Source organism: Meles meles, chromosome 1 (assembly GCF_922984935.1).
Source record: "Meles meles chromosome 1, mMelMel3.1 paternal haplotype, whole genome shotgun sequence".
Taxonomy (NCBI): Eukaryota; Metazoa; Chordata; class Mammalia; order Carnivora; family Mustelidae; genus Meles; species Meles meles.
In genome coordinates, this window is record NC_060066.1 from 64,639,749 (window position 1) to 64,666,020 (window position 26,272).

At 34.8% G+C, this 26,272-nt stretch overlaps 1 protein-coding gene across 1 annotated transcript in view; it reads right to left on the reverse strand.

Annotated features, from left to right (window-relative positions):
• Positions 1 to 746: 746 nt before the first annotated feature.
• LOC123944633 (uncharacterized protein C8orf34-like) overlaps positions 747 to 26,272 on the reverse strand; it is an 89,527-nt gene continuing 64,001 nt past the window's right edge. Inside the window, exons 5-7 of the mRNA XM_046009941.1 lie at positions 23,721 to 23,814; positions 3,888 to 3,947; positions 747 to 960 (exon numbers count right to left, since the gene is read on the reverse strand). Of these exons, the coding sequence (XP_045865897.1) occupies positions 953 to 960; positions 3,888 to 3,947; positions 23,721 to 23,814 (162 nt within the window). The 3' untranslated portion in view covers positions 747 to 952. The remainder of the gene's footprint in view (positions 961 to 3,887; positions 3,948 to 23,720; positions 23,815 to 26,272) is intronic.

Sequence of the window (26,272 nt, forward strand, 5' to 3'; positions counted from 1 at the left end):
GATTTAGGAGTATAATGTCATTCATACAATCAGAATTTCTTTGTTTATTCTTTAGCCATGTTCTGGCCTTTAATATTATTTCTTTGACAGTAATACAGGCAATTTTATAATTTAACCATATGCCTTAAAGGTCCAGTAAACAAACTTAGATTAAGACAAATAAGATAAAACAGACAATAGAGATACTCAATAGATTTACTTAGATCCATTCACTTAGCATCAACTCATAATATATTCCAAAAGCGAGCATATATCAAATGCAAAATGGATAACCTTAATTGGGTTCAGTAATTGGATAAATGGTCAAACAATTTTCATTTGCATATGCTTTGGGCATGCATTTCATTCCTTATTGATCTGCTTTATTGAATTAACATTTCAATTATTTGTTTTGATAGGAACAGGGAAGATAATCATAGGAAGGAGCAGTGGTAGAGAATATGTCTCTTGCTGCTGCACAAAACACACATAGCAGGTGATGATACCAAACAGCTAACTCCCAGAGAGATCTGAACGGCACATCTTGGCACATGTGGGTAAGTATAATGTTTATTCATCTAAAAAATGAGAAATTATTATAAAAATATAAGAAGTAGAAAACCCTACACAAGTTAAAATACAGAAAATTTTTAAGCAAAGTTATTTGCATCAGGCAATATTTAATGTATCAAATAGTAATCTTAATAACTACGTACAAAGGAAACTAAACCCAGGACACTAGCCATGTCAAAAGGCAGCAAACATTCTGCCCACCCCAGAATCCTTTGCCAAGGTTAGTGTTCTCTGATTACACATTTAGGCACCCCCTGGTTATAAGAGTACTTGTTTATTATTGATATTATAAAAATAACCATTCTGTAAATTATTACACATAGTAAATAAAATTAGAATTATACATAAGGATTTGAATAATTGCAATTTCTTTAAGGACCACCTGTAACTTCTGTCTGCTTCACAGACCTGTAGGGGAGAAACAAAACAAAAGAAAATGTGCTTAATAATACATCTACAATGAAACATATTAAGAAGAAAGTTTGGGACCTTAATGCTTTTCTGTACTCTGTATGAACTTTTACAATGGCACTGACCTTAGGGTACCATCACTATCAACTGTATTTTGAGGTCAGGATGTCAATTTCTGGTATCTGTATAAACCCTTTTTGTATATTTAATTAGAAGTAGATATTCTACAGATATCTTGGACTGTTGACTTGCTTCCCTCCCTTCCTCTAGGAGGGAGCCAAGGGAGAAATATAGTCAATGAGAAATACTTGCAAGGAATGTATACAATTACTATGTTGGAAGGAATTATGAAAACTGAATTTAGGAAACTAGTGTGGCGTAAGATAGATCAGGCTATACTTCAGCACTGGAACTATGTACCCATACTGCTTGATTGAAAATAATTCCTTTAATTTTTTTCCTAGAGGAATATGATTATGATGGCAAAGGGAAAGATATGTGCTTCTAGAATATTTTATCTGTTTTTTTCCTGCTTTGTTATATTTAATATTTATATTAAATATTCGATTAATATATTAATATAATTTATTATATTTAATATTTCAGAGTTATCTACTAGACCATGAATACTTTGAAAGAAAAATATCAATCTCCTACTTACTTATAGGACCTGAAAGAATATTTTGCACATGGTGTTTGCTCAGTAAATTTTTGTATGGTGGGAAAGAGAGAGAGAAGAAAGGGAGAAAAAGAGGAAAGAAGGGAATCCAGTTATTTTTGCACGTATTTCCCCTTATCTGGAATACTTTATTTACCCCAACCAATCCCAGCTAACTCCTTTATCTAACTCCTACTCCTTTAGGACTTAGTCATCAATATCACTTTCTCTAGGCTCTTTGACGGTGATTCAAGGTAGAATTCTCTGCTGCATGCCAACTATCTCCCCCTAGTTACATAAGGATACTCTGCAGTGTTTTATGTAAATCATGTTCAATGTATGATTTCATCATTTAGTAAGCTTATGTCACATATGATAGTGACTTGTTATTCTCTGGCATTGTTTTAGGTCTTTATTAAATATGAATCAAATGAATGATTTACTTATTTAGATCTTTTGGACAGAAGAGCCGTATACCCACATCTTATACAAAGAACAAGCAAAGGACCAAAGAAGAGAACAGCATGATCTGTGTGTTCTACGATGGTAGAGGAAGTGAGAGAAAATTTCTGTCTGTGATACAAAAAGAACCAGAAAGAAGGCAGCTACAAGGATTCAGATTTGGGGGCAAAAAAAGAGAATAACCTCACCTGAAGTAGGTTTTAAACATTTTATACAACTTAGGCAATACTGTTTGCTTACTTGTCTGCTTTTGTCACCATACTGTATGTTACATCCCCATGACTTATTTATTTCATGATGGGAAATTTGTGCTTTTTGATCACCTTCACCTATTTGCCCAGTCCCTGCCTCTGGCTAACACCAATCTGTTTTCCATACCTATGAGCTTGGTTTTGTTTTTGTTTAGATTCCACGTATAAGTGAGAGAAGATGCTATTTGTTTTTCTCTGACTAATTTCAATCAGCAAAATATCCTCAAGTTTCATCCATGTTGTTGTAAATGGCAAAAGTTCATTCTTTATGGCTGAATAATATTCCATTATATATGCATACCACATTTTCTTTATCCACTTATCTGTCGATAAGCACTGACGTTTTTTCCGTATCTTGGCTATTGTAATTAGGGCACAGAACATGGGGATGCAGATATCATTTCAAGACATTTTTGTTTGTAACCATCCATACAGTATTCTAAAGATGTAAATATATGATCATGTGTGTGTTTATGCATTGTATATGATAAAAATGAATTTATTTAATATCTGTTTTATAACTCTTTAATATAACATTATTACTAGAATATTTCCACATCAGACTATAGATATAGATATACAGATAGATGGATCCAGTTTCTATCAGTATAAATACGTGTATTTATCCAGTGAATAGAAATCTCATCCTTCATAAGATGTACAGCATTCCATTATATAGATGCTATACTTTTTTAATCAATTCTCTTTTATTGGTCATTGGCTTTTTCACAGCTTTTCACATGTTTTCCATGTTTTAATAGAAAACATTTTTTGTTTTATTATAAAACATGTGCAATGAACATAATATTCTGGTAATAACACAGTAGAGGCATTGCAGAAAGTATTTCTTCAGGTAATTTGTTAATATAGAATTATTAGGTTAATGAGCAATTAGACCAGGATACAATTGAATGAGTAACCATAGGAGGTAGTATATTTCCCACTACTCAAGATATTGATGTAAAGACTGAATGTTTAGTTTGTAGGGGCACAGTAGAGAAGAAATCAGCATTAGATCAGAAGAGAAGTAGAGGTTATAAAATTCTTTCTAATTTTGATATTCTGTGATTCTCTGAGTGTTAAGGACAGACTCAACCTTTTGCTTCTCTCTGTGACACACTTGAGAGAAGAAACTATGAATTATTTATATTATATATCCAGTTCATATATTAGCCTCATGTCCATGGATGTAAAATTGTTCTGAGATTCTGTATCTCTAAGATACATTTAATGGTGTCATAAAGTCCATGATCTTCACACATTGAGGGACTATGTTTTCATCTCAGTTCTACCTAAAAGTGATTTTCCTGACAAGGGGAAGGGATTAAAATTCCCATCCCACTTCCTCAGCATGGGAGAATACAGACTCAATGAGAAACCTGAGATCCATAGAACATAAAAAGAGAAAGGAAATATTATGCAGAATAGGAGGGAACTCTGTTTCTTGCTAGAGAGCATGAGAACTATGCATTAAAAAAATCCGAACTTGGAGCAGTTGTAGATAGTACCCATAATTACCTGACATTGATATTAAGTGCCCTGAGCAAACATACCAGAGTAGACCAGGGTAGGACAAGAAGAGCATGGAACACAAAGGAGAAGATCAGCAGAACCTGCGCAGTGAAAGAAAAAGAGATAATATGCTGGACCAGGAAAAAAGAAATCTATTAAACATAATTCCTTAGCAGATTAATTGAAATTAATATCAAAAAACTACACTTAGAGTATATAGTGAGCTGGAATTACATATAAGTTAACTGCTTAATGGTGTGTATATTCTTATTCATACTGCAGTCATTTTCAATTCAAACCTCTGCTGAATTTTAAATAAAATACAGGCAAAATGCCCTCCAGCTGGTGTTATGAATATATATGTGGACTTTAAGAGGACCTCACATGAATCATATTCATAATTCTTATGTCCAGCATGGGTTAGGAAAGAAAGTAACACAGTTCAGGTGGCTACGCTAACACAACCTAGTCAGGATTGGACATATATACGCCACAGAATGGTGATGCTATCATATTTGCAATTTCATGTCATCATCACAAAGTTATTATGATATTTATAAAAGTAGTACATATGAATACATAGACACTTTATTCATAATGCCTGGCACACAACATTACATGCTAAATGTAATTCCTCTGAACGCATCCCTGAGGCAGAAGAACAGTGGGACAAAGAGACAGGAGTATTCTAGGCTAAAAGAATGGCAAAGTAGAATGGAGGATAAAAGCAGATGAACTAAAGAGATCAAGGGAGATAAGAAATTCCACATATCTTGAAGAGAAAGGAAATAGATTAAGTCCAAGTTTTCCAAAGCAGATCTTGGAATGCTAGTCCTGCACGGTGTTAATATGAATGATCCACAAAAAATGGCTCCTTGGTCAAAGAATTTTGGACAGGGATGCCTGGGTGGTTCAGTTGGTGAAGTGTCTGCCTTCAGCTCAGGTCATGATCCAAGGGTGCTGGGATCAAGTCCGGCATCAAGCTCTTCCTCAGCAGGGAGCCCTCTCCCTTTGCTCTCCCTCTCCCTCTCCCTTTGCTGCTCCCCCTGCTTGTTTTCCCTCTCACTCTCTCTCTCCATCAAATAAATAAATAAATAAAATCTTAAAAAAAAATTTTTGGACAGCAACATTCCATATCTGCTTTTTGCAGAATCAAAATACACACAAGCATATTAAATAAAGGCTCTCAGAAGTCTTATGTAACTTGGTATTTATCAAAGTTAAATAAATTTATGTACTAAAAAAAACTATAACTGGATATTTATCAGAGTTAGTTGATGTTAGATTTTCATATAACTCATTTTTTAAAAATCTGTAGTGATCCATTGGTAAATTCTTTTTCAACTAGAGTCTAAGACAAATATCAATGCAATTGCTGTTTCACATAATTCAGCAACAAAATTTGAAAAAGTGTGGGTTTTGTACTCAGACCTGAGTTCAAATTCTGATTCCACCCATTCTTATATACATGATTCTGAGCAAGTTTGCTCAGTATGCCCCTCAGACGGTGGTTAAAAGGGAAACACCTTTGCAAAAATCATTAAATAGTAGATATTTGATAATTTTACAGTATTCAAATTTAGATAAATAGGAACTACAAAAAAAATTGGACTGAAAGTGATGATTGTATGGATGGAGAACTTGATAAACCATTAGAAATCTTACACACGGAAGGGCTTTGAATGAAATAATGCTGCATTCATATTTAAATGTTTTTTACCATCCAAAGATATTAAAGATGCTCACAAGAGAGCAATTGAATTAATGCTCTGTATTAGTGGCTCTCAAATTTTAAGTGTATTAGAATCATCTGGAGGGTTTTGTAAAACAGGTTGCCAGACTTCACTATTAGAGTTTCTGACTTAGCGGTTATGGAGAGGGGTCCAAGGAAATTGTGTTTCTTTCCATTTCCAAAGAGATCCTGATGCTAATGCTTGTGTGGCTGGTTTGCAGACCACACTTTGTGTATCACTGTTCTGTGTAACATGGACTTTAGGTGAAGAATGAAGCCAGCTGTGGTTGGATACACTTGAAGAAAAAGTAGTGAAGTTTCTAGGTACACAATCAGATTGAAGTGTAAGTTTAGTAGGAAATACGTAATCTCAAGGGCAGAAGGTTTAGTACAGAGAATGTATTACAGTAATCTAAGATTTTAGAGTTGGATGTTATTGCACGTTTGACTAAAAAAAAAAACAAAAAAACAAAAAAACAAAAAAATTACCTTAGATGATCACTACATTTGAGAGGGCCAAAAAATTGTAATAGTAGAGCCATTGGATAAGTCTCCCAAGTAGCAGTTAAGTTTTCCTAATGGTAAGATTGGGGCAGAGACAAAAGCAATGAATCAAATGTAAAAACCCCACACAAAAGGTTAGGAGTGATCAGTAACATTATCGTGACAAGGAAAGAAACGGGACAGCCAGACAAATGGTGTGAACCAAAAAAGGAGGAGAATTTCAAGTAGAATGTTAATGCTACCTCACGATACTTGACACCTGGCAGCTGAAAGAAGGAGGAGGGATGCCTGGGTGGCTCAGTGAGTTGGGCATCTGCCTTTGGCTCAGGTCATGATTCTAGGGTCCTGGGATCCAGCCCCGCACTGGGCTCCTTGCTCATGGGGGAAACCATTTCTCCTTCTGCCTGTCATGCCCCCAGCTTGTGCTTTCTCTCTCTCTCTGACAAATAAGTAAATAAAATCTTAAAAAAAAAACGAAAAAAAAAAAAAAAAAAGGAAACAGAAGAAGGAGCAGTTTCTCCTGCTAAAGGTTATAAGGGTAGCAGTATTTTCTAGGAACCATTTCCAATAAGGTCAAAGAAAGGGAGGGGGCATGAAGAGTGTTCTTTGAATGGCACTGATGGACAATCAGTTTGCAAATAAAATTCCAGTTCCATAGGGCACAGTGGAAAGATCTGGGAAATACAGCCTCAGTGCTTGAGAAAACAAACATATGAAGAGACTTTATTTTGATAGGGGCAGTGGAGCAAGGCAAAGTGGCCAAAGATAATAGAAATAAAAGACAAAATTAACTGATCTCAAGTTTCTGAATCGAACTTTGGCATAACACTCGCTCTTGTGTGGCAGCTGATGTACATGTCCAGCCTTACACTGCTTCCCTCTGTGAAGCAGGACTGCTTACACTAGGGATGGCCCATTATTACCCATACTTAAGGGGATTAAGAAGTGAAGTGCCTTTGGTTGGGGGAAGAAAAAGCAAACGAGAGAGTAGCCATAAAGTCTAGAAATAAAGGTAATATTTTTGTTTGCAGATTAGAACCTGCTTACTTTCTTCTTAAATGCTATAGGTACAGATCTATTCGGTGAAAAACAGCAACACAAATCACCTGAGGCAGTGATCACAAACACGTATGTAGGGATAGATTTAAATGCTGCATTAATGCTCTATGTTCATTGCAACTCTGACTAAATTATCATTATGAGAGAGGAAGAACACCCAGAACATATGAAATATCATTGAACATATCATGTTTTGTTGTATAGACTGATAAACTACTTATTACATATTTATGTCTATGTTTCCAGACATTGTGGCCTCCCTGAATAATCAGAAGGTAGAGACTCAGGCTTGGCCATTTCTCAAGTCACCTTCAAAGGTCACTTAAACAATATGAACTAAATTTATTCATTTCTTTATTCATTCAATTCATTCAGTAAATATTTATTAAGTAATCAATAGTGAATATGTAAATATTTATTAAATAAATGTGTTGAATACTTACAATGTCAAATAGGAACATTAAGAATAAATTCTCCCTAATAGGTTAATTTTGGGGATTAAATACGTGGAAGCAACTTATAAATTGTGAAGTCTTTTTTTTTTTAAAGATTTTTATTTTATTTATTTGACAGAGAGAGAGCACAAGTAGGCAGAGAGGCAGGCAGAGAGAGAGGAGGAAGCAGGCTCTCCACGGAGCAGAGAGCCCGACGTAGGGCTCGATCCCAGGACCCTGAGATCATGACCTGAGCCGAAGGCAGCGGCTTAATCCACTGAGCCACCCAGGCGCCCCTAAATTGTGAAGTCTTGAATAACTAGTAGAAACTTTCTGAAAATTATTTTAAATGTTAACAAATGGATAATCCTTTTGTCCTAATATGAAGGAGAAAGTCACATATAACATATGTTTAAGAATATAAGGAAAGTCATGTTGTTGGTCTGAAGAATGTTTAATTATACTGAAGTTGATATATAGTTTTGGTATATTTAGTCAACATTTCATAACAACTCATTTTGAAGAAATTTGGCAGCCTGCTTTGAACAGTTGTTGTATTTTTAATATCTAACTATAGGGTTTAAAACATGCTTAGTGTAATTACTATATGTTATTTATTTTATTCTGTCAAAACTTTAATTTTTAATGTTTATCATGTATGCCTCCCTTAATTTTCTGGATGACTTTGTATGTAGATAACAATTTGGAACACAGTGTAAATTTAACTAAATCAAGTTGAAGTTTATATTAAAAGCAGATTTTTCTACCCAAATGTATTACTGCATGTTTCTTTATATGTCACTTTTTCTTATTTTCATGCTCTATAGTGTTTTCTTTATGATACAAACCTGCACTCAGTGAAATAATTCCTCGCTTGATACTATCTATATACACATTCTCCCTCCCTCCTATTTTTAGCTTATAGAGATGGAATGACATTCTTAGAGTAGAACATATGGCCTTGGACTGAGCTAGAATGTATACTGCACTTATTGTGTATCCTTGGGAAAGGGTATTTAACAGATCTGAGTTTATAAAACCAGAGTAATATCATCTATATATTAAGTTGTCAGGATTAAACAAAATACTACATAGCACATACCAACAAAAATTTAATAAGTTCTCTCCCATTTTCTCTTCTTTTGAAGATACATGTGTTTCTAGTAAGCCTTAAAATGTAAATTACTCATAGAGGCTTTAAGGAGAAACAGAATGATATAATTCTAATTACTCAAATAGACTTTATAATTCTATTTTATGTTAGCCCATGTGACAATTTTCCTAATTCATTATCAAATCATATATCCATTTCCTAATTCATTATCAAATCATATATCCATATATACACCAACTTTCTCAGTGAAAAGATTCATTATGCCACATTTTTGAGGTTCTGTGCTTGGAACTCCTCTTCTATCTTTATATACCTTCTTTATTATGCCTACACAACTAGTTTCTTCAGCCACAATGCCTATCTTCAGGCCAGGATTTCCTGTCAGATCCTAGTAACAAATATATTTCAGCTTTTATTCCACCTTTTAGAAGACTATGCCAGTCAACTTTCAGTCTAGCTCAGAAAGTGGAAATATAACATCATCTGGAGGAAAGAGTTTCTTCTTTGATTTTTTTTCCTTTAGTTTGAGGTAGATAAGAACTTAAGTTTGAAATAAGAGGAAAGAAGAGAGTGAAATAATAAGGTAGGTTGGGATCAATGATGGTATGGCTGCAAGTACCCCAGTGAGTAGAAATGAGATGAAATCTTCCAGCCTGGGAGAATACATAAGAACAATGCATAAGGTAATTATACCACCCATGAACCAGCCATGGGAGAGGTTACTCCTTTGGCCCCAAGGTAGGACTATAAAATCCTTCTCTTCTCTGCTAGTGCCAAGTCATTTTAGAAGCATCAAGATGAATGCAAAAGCCATAGAATAATTAAGAAAATCAGAAAAAGGAACTGTAGCTTCACAAGTCAAGACAGATTATTCCTGTTTAGCAAGTAAAAAGCAAAAATTATCTGGCACAGAATCTTAAAGGAAAGCATTCTCTTTTACTCCCAAGAAGTTAATGTACCTCTGACAGTCAATTTCTGAGAACCAAGCAACTGTAGATGAACCCATTCTCTGCAATTTACTAGCCTAGGGAGCATAGGGATGGAGGAAGACCTTATAGTCTTCTAACTCCTAGTTTTTTCCCACTCCATTGTAACATCTAGAAAGAGAAAATTAGCCTTCCACTGAGATAACTAAATCACACATGTGTATGCTCACAATAAAAAAGTGAGTCCATTAGTCAGTCACAGTAAGAATGTAGCAAGTGTCTGGGAGCAAATAATGTCATTTAAAAAAAAAATCAGTAAAGGTAAGTAGAAAACCTAATAAGAAGCAAGCGACAAGTCCCGTGGTTTAGAAGATAAATTGTCCTCTTTCTTCTTTCTTTCTTTCTTTCTTTCTTTCTTTCTTTCTTTCTTTCTTTCTTTCTTCTCAAAGAGAAACCATTTTATATGATATATGCTTAGCCAAAACTAAGAATTTACTAATATTTAGCAAGCATATACTATGTGTCTGGCACGATGGCACAAATTAAAGCAATGAAGAAGAAATGTTTTCTTAGTTTTTGGAAACTAAATGCAATTATCTGAAAATGTTCTGATTTTGCCCACATTTACTGAAATATACTGAAGTAAGAAATTTAATATCCAAGGTTGGTTGGGTAAGTTATTCAGCTAGAGCATCAGGGATCCATCAAAATAATAAGGTATTAAATGGTCAATATTGGGGATTATAAGAAAATAAACAGAAATGAGCATGGAATTTGGAGATATGTTCCTCTAAACGTATCCATCAGTTATGGAAGAAAATCCTTAAAGGCTGACAACTTGCAAAAGATTCCTAGGCAGGGAGGACAAAAACTGGGGATCCAGGATTACTGAGGAAGATGATGCAGATTAATTTCCTAGGTTTGGGGTTGCTACTCTTATGGGGTTGCCTTATAAGAATAAGGGCAAAATAGAAATAAACCACCCTCTCAATGAATAAAGCCTACTTAAAATCTTCTCAACTTTGTGTTGAATTCAAATAATCTAAGATTGCCAGTACCCCAGAAACAAAGTAAAATCCTATCTGGAAGAAGATAACATCATTCTGGGCCACAAATTATCTTTGCAATTTTTCGTATACAATTTGTACCTAATCTAAAATAAATAAACATGGTGACAACATCATGTGATCAAAAACCAAGAAAAAATGACAGAGAGTAGAAAGACTCACAAGGAATCAAATAATGGACTTAAACCCAGATTTCAAAATAAGTATGGATAATAAGAAATGAAAAACAATATTTAGAGTTTTTGGGAAGAACTACAAATTATAAATAAATCAATGAAAATGTTAAAATAAATACAGTAACTGAAATTTGAAAATAAATATATGTGTTAAGCAGCAGATCTGATAGCACTGAAGAGAGAAATAATTAACTTGAACATAGATCAGAATAAAACATCCACGATGATACACAGAAACAAACGGATGGAAAATGGAAGTGGGGCACATTTTTCATACAGTTTTAATGTCCAATATGTGTTAATTGCTGACCATCGTAATTTTAAAACATAATCCCCAACGTCTTTTACATTTTTCCCAGCATTTGCTAGAACATGTCTTTTGACCTTGACTCTATAGCCTGTAACAACATAATCAACAAAATCAATCAATTAATTAAAAAAAGAGACATCACTAAGGAACTGGAACACATTTTTCTAAAAGCTATAAGAGTATATTGCCAATACTTTGTAAGAATGAATTCAGAAATTCTAATGAAATGAGCAAATCTCTGGAAAAACTAAGCTTACCAAAATTGTCACAAGAGGAAATAGAAAATCTGAGTAGTCACACAGTTGCTAAAGAAATTAAATTCATAGTTAAAAGTTCTTCACACGAAGAAATTTTGAAGTCATATAGTTCCACTACTGAATTCCTCTAATCATTAAAAAAGTAATTCAATGTTACACAAACACTTCCAGAGAATCCATCAGGAAATACTCCCCAACATATTTTATGAGGCTAGCTAATGTTGATTACAATGCATAAAAGAAGAACTGTGTTAAAGGGAAATCTTTTTGCCCAAATAAGCCCACTGAATTATAAATATAGGTATAAAAATCCTAATCAAACTTTTACCAACATCCTTATCAAGTTAGATTTATTGCAAAAGACAATACCAGCTTAATTCTCAAAACCTAACCCATGAAATTAACCATACTAACATAAGTGAGAAAAATGTTTAAAAATTGATTGAAATGTTTGCTAAATTTTGACATTCATTCATGATTTAAAAAAAAAAAAGCTCAATGGATTCAGAAGAAAATTTTCTTAACCTAAAAAAAGTGTATACACACACACACACACACACAAACGTATAGCAAATATCATACATCATGATGCAAAATTGAAAGCTTTCCTTCTTAGATCGGAAATGAGACCTAGTGCTTTCATTTCCTTAGAACGTATATCCAGAAAAGGGCTTGCTGGAGCATATGGAAGCCTTATTTTTACTTTTTTGAGTCATACTGTTTTCCATAATGGGTATACCAATTTACATGCCTACCAACAGTATACAGGGTTCTCTTTTTTCCACATCTTCACGAACTCTTATCTTTCTGATTAAAACCATTCTAAGAAGTGTGAGGTTATATCTCACTATGGTTTTGTTTGCATTTCCCTGATAATTAGTGAAGCTGAGCACATCTTTGTGTACCTATTGGCCATTTGTATTTCTTCTGTGGAAAATGTCTATTAAGTTTATTTGTCCATATTTTAATTGGATTATTTGGGTTTTCTTGTTGTTTTTGTTATTGAATTATATGTGTTTGCTATATATTTTGGCTATCAATCCCCTATCAGTAATAAAAGAAATTGAAGAAGGCACAAATAAATGGACAGATATCCTATGCAGATGGATTGGAAGAATTAATATTGCTAAAATAGTCATACAAAGTGATATACAGAGTCAATGCAATCTCTATTGAAATTGCAAAGGCATTTTTCACAGAAATAAAAAACAATTCTAAAATTCTTATGGAACCACAAAAGACTCTTAATAGCTAAAGTAATCTTGTGAAAGAATAGAGCTGGAGGCATCACAGGTCCTAATTTCAAATTATATTACAAAGTGATAATAATCAACAGTATGGTACTGACACAAAAAAGGGACACGTGGACCAACAGAATAGTATAGGGAATCCAAAAATAAACCCAAGATATAGGGTCAGCTAGTTGTTTTTGTTTTTGTTTTAGCATATAATGTATTATTTGTTTTATGGATACAGGTCTGTGATTCATCAGTCTTACACAATTCACAGTACTCCTTGTAGCACCTCCCAATGTCCATCACCCAGCCACCCCATCCTTCCCATTCCCCTCCACTCCAGCAACCCTCAATTTGTTTCCTGAGATTAAGAGTCTCTTACACTTGTCTTCCTCTCTGGTTTCATCTTATTTCATTTTTCCCTCCCTTCCCCTATGATCCTCTGTCTTGTTTCTCAAACCCCTCACATGAGTGAGATCATATGATATTTGTCTTTTTCTTATTGACTTATTTAGCTTAGCATAATATCCTCTAGTTCCATCCATATCATTGCAAATGGCAAGATTTGGGGGGTTTTATGGTTGCATAATATTCCATTATTATGTAATATGTAATTTATAATATATAATATATATATTTTATATATATATACCACAGAAACCACGATTACCTTGATCCCAAAACCAGTCAAAAACCCTATCAAAAAGGAGAATTATAGACCAATATCCTTGATAAACATGGATGCAAAAATTCTCACCAAAATACTAGCCAGTAAGATCCAACAGTACATTAAAAGGATTATCCAACATGACCAAGTGGGATTTACTCCTGGGCTGCAGGGTTGGTTCAGCACCCGCTAGTCAATCAGTGTGATACAACACAATAATAAAAGAAAGAACACTGGGTGCCTGGGTTCCTCAGTAGGTTAAGCCACTGCCTTCAGCTCAGGTCATGATCCCATGGTCCTGGGATTGAGTCCCGCAATGGGCTCTCTGCTCAGCGGGGAGCCTGCTTCTCCCCCCCACCCCGCCTGCCTCTCTGCCTACTTGTGATCTCTGTCCATCAAATAAATAAATAAAATCTTTTAAAAAATAAAATAAAATAAAGAACAAGAACAATATGATACTCTCAATAGATGCTGAAAAAGCATTCGACGAAGTACAGCATCTTTTCTTGATCAAAACTCTTCATAGTGTAGGGATAGAGGGTACATAATTCAATATCATAAAAGCCATCTATGAAAAGCCCACAACCAGTATCATTCTCAGTGGGGAAAAAACTGAAAGCTTTTACCCTAAGGTCAGGAACATGGCAGGGATGTCCATTATCACCACTGTTACTCAACATGGTACTAGAAGTCCAGCCTCAGCAATCAGACATCAAAAAGAAATAAAAGGCATCCTAATTGACAAAGAAGTCAAACTCTCACTCTTTGCAGATGATAAGATTCTTTCTATGGAAAACCCAAAGACTTGACCCCAAAACTGCTAGAACTCATACAGGAATTCAGTAAAGTGTCAGGATATAAAATCAATGCACAGAAATCAGTTGCATTTCTATACACCAACAAGAAGACAGAAGAAAGAGAAATTAAGCAATCGATCCCATTTACAATTGCACCAAAAACCATAAGATACCTAGGTCAAGAAGTTTTTAATAAGTGGGGCGCCTGGGTGGCTCAGTGGATTAAGCCGCTGCCTTCGGCTCTGGTCATGATCTCAGGGTCCTGGGATCAAGCCCCGCATCGGGCTCTCTGCTCAGCAGGGAGCCTGCTTCCCTTCCTCTCTCTCTGTCTGCCTCTCTGTCTACTCGTGATCTCTCTCTGTCAAGTAAATAAATAAAATCTTAAAAAAAAAAAGAAGTTTTTAATAAGAGTGCTAAGAATACACGATGGGGAAAGGACACTCCCTTCAAAAACAGTTCTAGGAAAACTGTGTATCCACATGCAAAAAAATGAAATTAGATCCTTATCTCACAATTTACACAAAAATCAACTCAAATGTTTTAAAAACTTAAATGTGAGACTAGAAACTATAAAACTCTTAGAAGAAAACAGGGGGAGGGTCACCTGGGTGGCTCAGCAGGTTAAGACTGTCTTCAGCTTGGGTCATGGTCTCAGGGTCCTGGGATGGAGCCCCACTTCGGGCTCTCTGCTCAGCAGGGAGCCTGTTTCCCCCACCCCACCCCCTGCCTGCCTCTCTGCCTACTTGTGATCTCTCTCTGTGACAAATAAATAAAATCTTAAAAAAAAAAAAAAGGAAAAGAAAATAGGGAAAATTGTTTGACATTGGTTTGAGCAATGTTTTAGACATGACAAAAGCTCAGGAAACAGAAGCAAGAATAAGTAAGTGGGACTGTATCAAACTAAAAAGCTTCTGCACAGCAAGGGAAAAAAAAAAAACCCAAAATATAAAAAGTAACCTCAAGACTGGGAGACAACATTTGCAAACTACATTTCTGATAAGGGTTGTAATATAAAAATACATAAATCATGCATACTTTGAGACTTCAGGTAAAAGTTTCTAAAATTAATTATGTTTTAATGAATTAAAATTATAAGCTTGAACTACACATATTTATTGATACTTAATTGATAAGTTAACAACTACACTCAATAAGAAAAGTTTTAAAAAGCACTTCAATAATGATTTATTTCTTCTCCTATAAGTTGAGCTGTATTATGGTCCATGTTTACTTCTTTGCCTAGTAAAGAACATAGCTTCTAAAAAGCGATTTATTTATCTGTTTGTTTATTTATTTATTAATTGCTGCCTACAAGAGACTCAATTTATTTTTATTTTTTTACTTCAAGTTTCTATTTAAATTCCAGTTAGTTAATACACAGTGTAATATTAGTTTCAGAGTAGAATTTAGTGTTTCATCACTTACATACAACACAGGGTTCATTACAAATGCCCTTCTTTTTTTTTTTAAAGCAATGTCCTTAGGGGCACCTGGGTGGCTCAGTCTGTCAAGCGTCTGCCCTCAGCTCAGGCCGTGATCCCAGCATCCTGAAATCTAGCCCGCACAAGGAGCCTGCCTCTCCCTCTCCCTCCGCTGCTCCCCCTCCTTGTGCTCTCTTGCTCACTCTCTCCTTTTCTCTCTCAAATAAATAAATAAAATCTGAAAGAAAGAGAGAGGGGGAAAGAGAGAGAGAAGGAAGGAAAAGAAAGAAAGGGAAAGAAGGAAGGAAGGAAGGAAAGAAGAAAACCTCCCTAATAATAAGCCTCACTTGGGGGGATGGTGCTCAAAACATCCTTTCCAATGCCCCTTCTCAGACCCTCCAAATCAGCATCTCAGGGAGAGCCTGCGAGGCCTCCGGTAATGAGAAATTGAGCAGAAGTCCCACCAGAACATAAATGTCGTGAGCCACATCTTCAGCTTGGGTTACGCGACTCCTGGAAGTGCCTTTCCCAGGCCCGGTGTCCTTTGTTTCCAAGGCCTGCGCTAATTTATGACCTCCCTGGAAAACTATCTGCTTGCAGTGTTTTTCTAAGGCCGCTTTCAGGTCTGAGAATTCTCTGAAAATCTGGGAGACTCTCCAACAACTTTAATCTGTGCTGATCAGGGGTACCAAATTCTTCAAACTGGAGGGTTCTGGTGATACTGTCTAAAAGCAATACCCGTGTTGCCAGAGGCCCCTCTGGTTCCCCAGGGGAACTGTGTCTCCTGCGACAGTCCCCAGGCCTCTCTTACCTCAGGTTCCCTCCCTTGTCTAATGAGACAAATGCCCTTCTTAATACCAGTCTTCCATTTAACCCATCCCCACCCCCACTTCCTCTCCAGCAACCCTGTTTGTTCTCTATAGCTCAGAATCTATCTTCTAGCTTGCCTCCCTCTCTTTTTTTTCTCCCTATGTTCATCTGTTTCATTTCTTAAATTCCACATATGAATGAAATCAGACAGTATTTGCCATTCTCTGACTTATTTCACTTAGCATAATATACTCCAGCTTCATCCACATTATTGCAAATGGTGAGATTTCATTCTTTTTTATGGCTGACTTTTATTCCATTGCACACATATACCATCACTTTATTTTATAAGTCTTTTAAAAATGGCATGTCTTAGGGAGATGATGATTTCTGCTTGAAATAGCACTGAAGTACAGGTAGTTTCAAAATTAGTTTTCCTCTCATCAAGGTAAAAAATATGTAAATAGCCAAACACTGGGTCTTCCTCATCATTTGTGTTAATGTTACCCCAAAGCTATGTATATGAATGTTCTCATCAGAGTTGCTCCCTATGTAAAGATTTCTCTACTGTTTATCAATTCACATTTTTTATCCTTATAATTTGCACCCTCTGTGTTCTTTTCATGACTTATCTTTCCAGACTTATTTCTCTCTGACTCCCTGTGTCTAATGCTTTTCCCTAGAAGTATGAATTGTTAGTTCCCTGGGCCACAAAACATAACCAATGCTCTTCCTACATTTGTGTTTTTGCCCATGTGTTATTCTTGATCAGATGACATTCTTGTCCATCTTTGTACTTCAAAAGCTTACCCATCTCTTAGTTCAAACACCATTTCTTCATTAAGATCGCTCCAATTACATGTTCCTACTGCCAACTTCAAGTGATATTTCCTTCCTTTGGCTTCCTTAACATTCTATTTATCTCTTAAGGAATAGTATACCTTATGCTACAAATGCTTATGCACTTGTCTTTAACTTACTAGGGAAAAGAGATCATAACCTTTTTGTTGTTGCTGTTTTTGTATATCCCATGCCATAAAGCCCAACACAGAGCAGCTTCTCATTAATGTGTATTGAATTTTAAGATTCATAAACATGATTCTAAGGAGATTCTAAGGAGGTAAACTGGTCTATGGAGATATGACATATGGGAGAATCTTAACTAAAAAAAAATCCTGGTTTGGGACACAAATGTCCAGGTCTGCTTAATTTGTGAAGGTGAAGCAGGTCAATGTTACAAAACAAGTCACAGAAAATTATGGAAACAGTTTGTCCAGTGTGAATATGCTGAAGTCCTTATAAGTACTGAAAATATACAGAACAAAATTCATGGAGAACAAATAGATTTCACCCAGAGCCGGTCAATACATGCTTCTCATTTGTGAAAGATACATCCCATCTAATATAAGACTGCCTATAAGCTAAATCTGTCAAGGTTAGAGAATGAACTTGACTTCTCTTCATCTTGTTTTCATGATTATATCTTGTCATTTCAGGCTATACCTAGAGCAAATGTAAGAATATTCCAAGACAAACAAAAAGTGTTTGGCGAAAGGATTAAAAACATATGCTACTCATTTATAACTTTGATTTTTTTAAATAACCAAAAACTGGACCATGTATCTCCATTTTCGGTTTTAAAGAATTCAACTCCATACAAGATTCTAATCCAAAGAATTCTGCATCACAAAAGAACTGTTCTGTTGTTTAAATACAGCCTTCTCTGGTACTTGTTATGAAATGTTCTGACTACTATTATTGCATATGATTAGGAAATGTCAATAAATAAAGCAGGTAAGCTTTGTATCTATTCTGAAGCATGTAACTTTATATATTGCAGAGCAATCTGACACATTTTTCCATTTACACTTAGTGATAGTTTATTTGGTGAGATTAAGTTCTATATGTTATTAAATATTACCCTTTAATTTTTTTCTAGGAGGTTAGAAATCAATTGAACCATTCATAATATCAGGTTTTATCACAGACATGGGAAACATTTCAAAGTAAGAATGCCACATGAATTATTCAGAGACATTTGGCCTTTACAAATTGCAAAAACTTGTTTAAAGCCAAAATAATTCTCTACAATCACTATTATAATGGAAAATTACATCTTGACATTAGTCTGTTTTGCTTGTAACAGATAATTAACAGTAATTATTAACTTATGTTTACATTTATTTATTGAAAATAAATCCCTAAATGTTTATGAAGATAACAGACACCAAACATGCAAATGCTTATTTTATAGGATTTATTGCCTGGTATGAGTTCAGATGCCCTGAATTTTTTAGGAGAATCTTTAGAATTTTCTGAACACTCGTAGAAGATTTAATATGAAAAGTGAGATTAAAAATCCTCAAGATTTCTTTTAGTCTTCAAAAATAACCTGAAACAGGTTGCCAGAAGTTTTTGTCTTTTTTATATTTAGAGCTCATCTCTATAGTTATTCTTGTTCTATTTTTATTATATTACTACTACTATTATTATTAATTATTCTTGGTTGTTTCCAAAGTGTGTATGTCTTTTCTCTACAAACACACATATTGTGGAGGATAATCCAGTTGACCTTTAAAATAAGAACAAAGTACTGAAGTCCTGTCTCATTTAGTTCCTGAGGTATATATTTCTAATCCCTATTTCCGATGCCACAACCCTAATATTAAACTCTGAGTTCCAAGTCTCATGAAGCTCTGACACCTATCTGCAATTGGCTATTAACTCATTTCAGTCTTTGTGTTATCTATATTCTACTGCCTGTAACACTTCCTCTTCTACTCTCTCCTGTGATATGGTGTTAGTACCTTGTCTTGGGCTTGGTAAAATAATCAGCTGTGGTACAATAACACTACTGCCTCAAGCACTGTTCAAATACAAATTTGGGAGGCTACCTGGAAAAAAGTAAGGTGAGGTGTGATTAAGGAAAACAAAGGGCACACCACATCCTGAGTGCACAGGAGAATCCGGTAGCCTCATTTACTGCCTCAAGCACTTTGGCTCTGAAGAGTGACAACATAAACTGTGTCACCCTGTGGTAATGGGAACAAAGTGAAGTCATAAATAAAGAATGAAGCAGTAAGAGTAAACATCACTGGGCCCAAACAAGAACTCTTGATTCTACTCCTGGCATCTGCTACTAACTAGGTGACATGAACAAGCCTATAATCTCTTAGAGAATCAGCTTCATTAAATTAAGAGAATTGAGTTTGAGAAGATTGGATTAGATTAGCACTTCCTTAACTCCTAGAACATTTGTTCTCTAGCAGTTAATAGGCATTCTGAAAACAGAAGATAAGCATTCTGCACAAAGAACTCAAGAGGCAAAAAATGCTGGACTGTACACAGGCAAGCAGATCTTGCTGCAGAACCACCCAGCGACTTCTAGAAAAGACTGTATAGCATGTGTTCAAGTAACAATAGACAATAATTTCTCTCCTTTTAAGCCAAGATGATAATTACACTTGATGTGTTCATTTAAAAGTGTAGAACTCTTTTTGCTCCTCTTGAAAAGTTGTTGTATCGTTAGTATATCTTATAACGAGAGATTCTCAAATATAATGTTATGTATAAAGTCCCAAAACTTATTTTACTACAAAATTGTTTTAATAACTTATCATGAAATTAGGACTTAAGAAACAGATGTTATCTTGTTCTATAGCCCATTATAAAGATATCATACTCCTATTCAAACAAAGAGAAAACTAAGCTGATGAAATCAGGAAAAATAGGAGAGGAGAAGCACTTCTGGAATGTGGGTATAGGGATGTCCAAAAATCTGTTCCTCTAAAAATCAATGAGAACATTAGCAAAAACAATTAGAAGCAACAGTTTTACATAGCAGGTGCCTGAGGCAGTGATACCAATTGGGGCAAAAAAGGTTTACAAAAAAATAAAATTAATAATTAATAATAAAAAAATAAATAAATAAATAAAAGAAAACCTCATGGATGAGATGCCCAAAAGAAGCTTTCAAAAGATCTGATGAATCCCTGAGGATCTAGAAGTCCACCCATATGTATAGTACCATGCATCTGCTCAGGAAAAACCCAGAGCTTTATCAGCTATTTGTCCAGGTATATGTTGAGCCTACCAACTGGAGAGCCTATACTCAATTTCATTCCACATTTATTCCTTCAAATTTCAGCCTTCTTTCTCCATTCTCACATTTTACATCCAAATTTAACTTACAGATAGGAAAATCAGCCTAGAGAAATTAGGTCTAAAATCTAATAACATTATGGAGACAATTCTGAAAACACAACCCTCTGGTTCATTGGCCTTCTCATTCCAGTAGTTCTCAATCTTTAGAATAATCAAGGTTCACCTGAGTGGCTTATTAAAAATGCAGAATTCAGAGTCTCATGCAGATTCTGATTCAATAGGTCTGAATGAAGCCAGGAATACAAGCATCAAACAGTACCCCAGTAGACTGAAATATCTGTAATATGAGTATTTAATGACTTCACAATATAATCTGAGAGATTGCAAACAAACATACTCCTAACATGACCTTTTTTAAAATTGTGATTTATACTTTTAAACAAAAGCAGAATAAAGAAAAAAATCTACTTAATTAAGGGGTTCTGCTTATCTTATTTACAATAAAAGTTTTTAAAGCTTCGCATTTAATGACTCAAAATATCTTTTCCTAAAAGGTGTCTTTTATAAAGCTTATTTGAGCTGTCTTATTTTAAAATGATGCAATAAGAAATATGCACTACTACAAAGATCCTCACATTATTTGGAAACTTTCTGCTATGATAATTTTGTCTCAGGAGAAATGAGAAAATTCTGCAAAATTATCTAGGTATAATTTATAGAAAGCTGACTCAAGAAACAGGTGTTACTGTTGGAATGATGAATCTTGTCCTTTTCCTCACTCATAAATTTCTAATATACAAGCCTCTAGACTCTAAATCAGATGTTGGGTTCACATTTATTTATGTCATTAATTTTCTTTCACTGAGAAAATCAAGAGGTAGACAATCTATACATATCTTGCCAGCTGTTTGACACACCACATGCATTGAGTACAAGTATATGTGGAGATGATAGTGTCTCCGTGGTTTGCTCCATTTTACAGTTGTCCCAGCACCTGAATGTTGGATGCCATTCTTGAAAAATATTTGCATCTCTGTGCTATGAGCTTGGCTACAATACTAGCTAGCATTCCATTTCCAGATGGCTCTTATTACTACATAATTATTTTTAAAACCTGATTTTATTTCAAACAGTTTACCATTGTCAAGGGTCACCTCCAAGTACACCATTGCTGAAATCAAATATTTTTGGTTCTAGGTCTAGGCTAGGAGAGTTCAAGAATGGCCTTTTTTAGAGTGATTGATAGACCATATGGCAAAACCCATGGCTAAACTATAAATCCAATATTAAAATTTTAAAAACTACAAATATTTTTTATGACAATTAATCACAATTATTATTTATTTTATTTGTTTATAGTTCTGTCTTGATAAATGAATTAGAAAGAATCAGAAAAATATATTCATTCATTATTCTGATATTTATTGAGGTCTTATTGTATATGTCAATATATAAACAAATACCTTCTCTCAAAAACTGCATCCTAGTGGAAGAGGAAATTATTACAACTTATCAAAATCTTGTGAAAGTATATGCAGAAAGGCAATATGATTAGAGGACAAGGGTTAAAGAAAGTTTTAGGGATTTTTTAATCTCCTTTGCATTATTAAGCTATTTTTTGGATTTTAATATTTATTAGAGGCATTGGATTTAAGGGATCAATAAGTCTAAATTTGCACATGGATTAAATACATTAGTTTGATCTATTCTGTTCTTGCTTTTAAGTTTTAGTTCATTATAAGTTATAGGACACTCACAGAATTAACACACCGTGCATCCTATAAGGATGCTGTTTACCTTGACTTGCTCACTCTGGGTACCTATGTGTTGATTCTGATAGAGTAAAATTATATATATTGTATTTATTGAATACACATATACATTACCTGAAGCCTTTTTTTTTAAACACAAAATTTATGAAAGCTTCAAAAGAATTTGGTAGAAATGATTGAATCCAAAGTGTAGAATGAATGTTCATGTATATTTAAATGTGTGGAGAGTAAGGAGAGAGTATAAGAGGGTTTGCATTTGTTTTCATAAAGTTTTGGGTCACTATTAATTCTTTCTTACTTGGGGGAGTCCCTTCTTTGTATCCCATGCTGCTCTTTTCCTAGACCATTTTACTCAGGATCCCTTGCATTGAACATCTTTAAAATATTCTCTCTATTTTTGTACTTGCTTAAAGTACAGCTCACTTTGTGAGTCTTTATCAGCTGTTGTCTGAAGAAAGTGTTGTTTCCCTCCAAGAGAATCTGTAAAATGTCACCAAGTTATTCTCGTTTTCTGAATGTGCCAGCCAAGTGACACATCAGCTCTATGCCTCCTCTGACCTGAGTGCTCTGCCTTTTGTCCCTCTCCTGGTTGTTGTCTCTGACCACATAAGCCTACAGCTATGGAAATGGGATAAGAATATTTTTAAATGCCTTTTAACCTAGAACAGCAATTTCCTGGATCCCCCTGGGTGAGGAATCATAATGTTAGCTGCGTAACATAGTAGGTCTTCCTAGTAGCTATGGCTTAGGGGAATCTTCGATTAATCACTTCACACCAATTATCATGAGAGCTACTTTACCATTTACAATTTTTATTTCTCTCTGCAGGCTACCGTTGATTTAAAAAGTAAATTTTGGTATTTTTTTTTAAATGTTATTTCTATACAGTCCAGACTCCAATCTGTCATCTGGTTTGCTGAGCCCATATATCTGACAATGTCAGTAAACCCCTGGGAAGCATGCACTGTGTCATGCCAAAGCAGAGTAATCCATCCTTTGTGATGATTATAATCTAAAGACTTAAATCAAGAGTTATATATTCTATTTCTCTTAAATACTATAATATAAATTTGTTTTGTGAGCTTGTGAGAGTTTCTATATTCATGTACTTATTCATTTAACCAATAGTGATAATTTCACATATAATAAATTATGAGATGATTCTCCCATGCTTTAACATTTATCACGGATCTAATTCCACAATATTTATAGAAGATTCACATTCCAAACGGACATTCTGTGCTGGTCTTCAGAAAGAATAATTCCTTCTTTTGAGGTGTTACCTACCCTTCTTTGCAAAGTTAGTTTACACCACCATGAAAACATGAGTAACTCAAGATTTAACCTGAAGTAGAGCCTATCTTTTCATGGTCTGCCTAAACAAGCCTGGATTTTTTGCAGGCGTTTAATGTTGTGAAAGGGAAATACCTTTGTTGTGAATTTCCTTTGGCTAAGAGCAATTTGTCAATAAATAGCAATGTCTACTCACGTTTATCTTGTTCTGCTTCTACTCCTTCACTTTCTGTGTCACTTGGCAAGATCCACGGCTGATGAACTACTTGCAATTGCTTTAAGGATTCATCCTACCAAAAAAAGAGTTCATTCTGGATTAAACTCTAGATGGATATCATGAATACCAACATGGGTGAACACTTTAGTCTCTATGAATTACATGTCCAAAAAAAAAAAAAGAAGAAGAAGAAGAAGAAGAATTTCCTCACAACAGAGAAGAGTTATAAGTTTAAATCCATTTTCATGTCAAAGTCATGCCATAAACTCTGAACTCATTTTTTATATTCCCCTTTTAATAAGATTTAATGTCTTAATAAGAGGAAATATCTAGACTCTGTTCCTTCCTGAACTAATATTTTTATGGAAATTGGCAAGCATGCATAGAAATATAACAATGAAATATTCAATATAAAATTGCACAAAATGTGCCTGTTTGCTATCAAAGTTTCAAACTCCTTTTAATGAGAATAAAAGATTAGTAGGATTTACAGAACATTCTCAACTTTACCTCTCAGTACTAATTTCACTGCCTTCTTCCTCTTCTCACTTCCTTATTTTTGTTAAGATATTCCTCATACTTCCTTCTTGCTCTATGCTTTCTGTCGTTGCCCTAAAGCGGACCCTCATTCTCTCCCACCCTGATTGCAGTGATAGCCATCTAGGATGTTTTCTAGGGTCAGGTTCCTTCCTAATTCTTCCCACCAGTTTCCTGCCAGAGTGGGCTTTTTAGAAGCCATATAATGTACTTATTACCATTTCATAATCTTCCAGGGGCTTCATAATTCTCAGGATAAAATCTAAACTCAAGGCCCCTTATGATCCATACTTGTCTACCCTGATATACCTCACTTCCATCTCCATCCCTCCTCAACTAACACTTCCACTCCAAATACACTTAACTGGCAGTTCTCAAGTTGGTCATTCTGTCTGACATGCCAAGATGTTTTCACATGCTATAATTCCTGCCTACATTTATTTATCTGTCTCAAACATGAACGCACTTCTCCCAAGGTTTAGATGTCATCTCTACTGAAAGCCTTCCTTGCAGAAGACAGAATTACTGCTCTATTCCTTTATGTGGCTATTATGCCAACGTAATTGTGCTCGCTTCGGCAGCACATATACTAAAATATGCCAACGTAATTGTTACTGCATACTAATTGCCTTTTCATATTCTCCTGCTTCAAAAATAATGTGGGAAGTCCCTAAGGGCATGCATAACTTTCGTCACCTCTAAATTTCAAATTTATTGAGCTTTGATATAAGGAAATCTTTTCAAATATAATTTTGAAATTTTCAAACAAAACCAGTATGACCTCTCAATTTATTGCTTTGATGTCTCAAATCTATTGTCTTTCCCCTTTCAATAATATTTTTCTCCAACTTGAGGTATTTTGTTCATTTTGTTCAGATTAATACTAACAAGCTAAAAATAAGTGTCCACAATTCCTGATTTTCTAAGAAAGATGATATTACCAAGTATTGAATGTCCACTTTGCTTGAAATGATTCTTGTATGAGAAAAACATCCTATTTACTATCCCTTGATTGTGACAGTTACCTCTGGAGATATTTAGTTCTAATATAGAGTTTCAAAAAGTTACAACTTTTCAGTTGTTTGGGAGGGGAATAGGAGATTGAATAGGTGAACCAGAGGGGTATTTTAAGGAAGTGAAAAAATTTTATATAATGGTAAATACAAAGCACTAGGATTTGTCAAAATCTATAGAACTTCACACAACAGTGTAAAACTTAGTGTATGCAAATGAAAGAAGTCAATTAGAAGGTTGGGGGATCACAAGATGGAAGGCAAAATGCTAAGAAGTGATCTAGATACATTACAGATGTATGAAACGTAATTGAAGGTGGTGGGGGACTAAGGTTCTAACCTAAGTAACTTTGTAAACGAGTGGCATCTATAAAAGCAAAACCAAAAAGAACTGTGCACAATTACTGTATACTAATTGATAAATTGTTCCCTATGTACATACATGTTAACAATTCTGAAACTACTATACTTACATACTGAAATCGAACAATGAAATAAATGGATGACAGATGCTGGGAGCCAAATATTTCACTGTTTAAGTGGGAGTTAACAGAGAGCAAAGCTAGAGTGATTCATGTGTAATGTATTAGAATTGGAGACATTAGTATGAACTCATATTTAGCTTACTAAATATACAAAAGGCTAATACAGAAGTATTTATGGATATTTATTATACATAGGTTACTATATACACATACATCTATCTGCTCTGGCAGCTGAGAGAGCTTAAAGCAATGACATCCTAATAACAATGAACAAAACTATCACCCAGATCTTGGTTCCTAATACCATTCTCCAATGAAAGAACAAGAGCTCTTGAAGAAATGACTCATTCTAGAACTGGGGCAGGAAAGATACAAGATAAACCTGAAGCATCTTGTAGTGCCAGAAAGCAAGAAAGTGTTCACACATGCACGCACACACATACATGCACACATGCAAACTCTCTCTCACATACACATAATGAGGGATATATCAAAG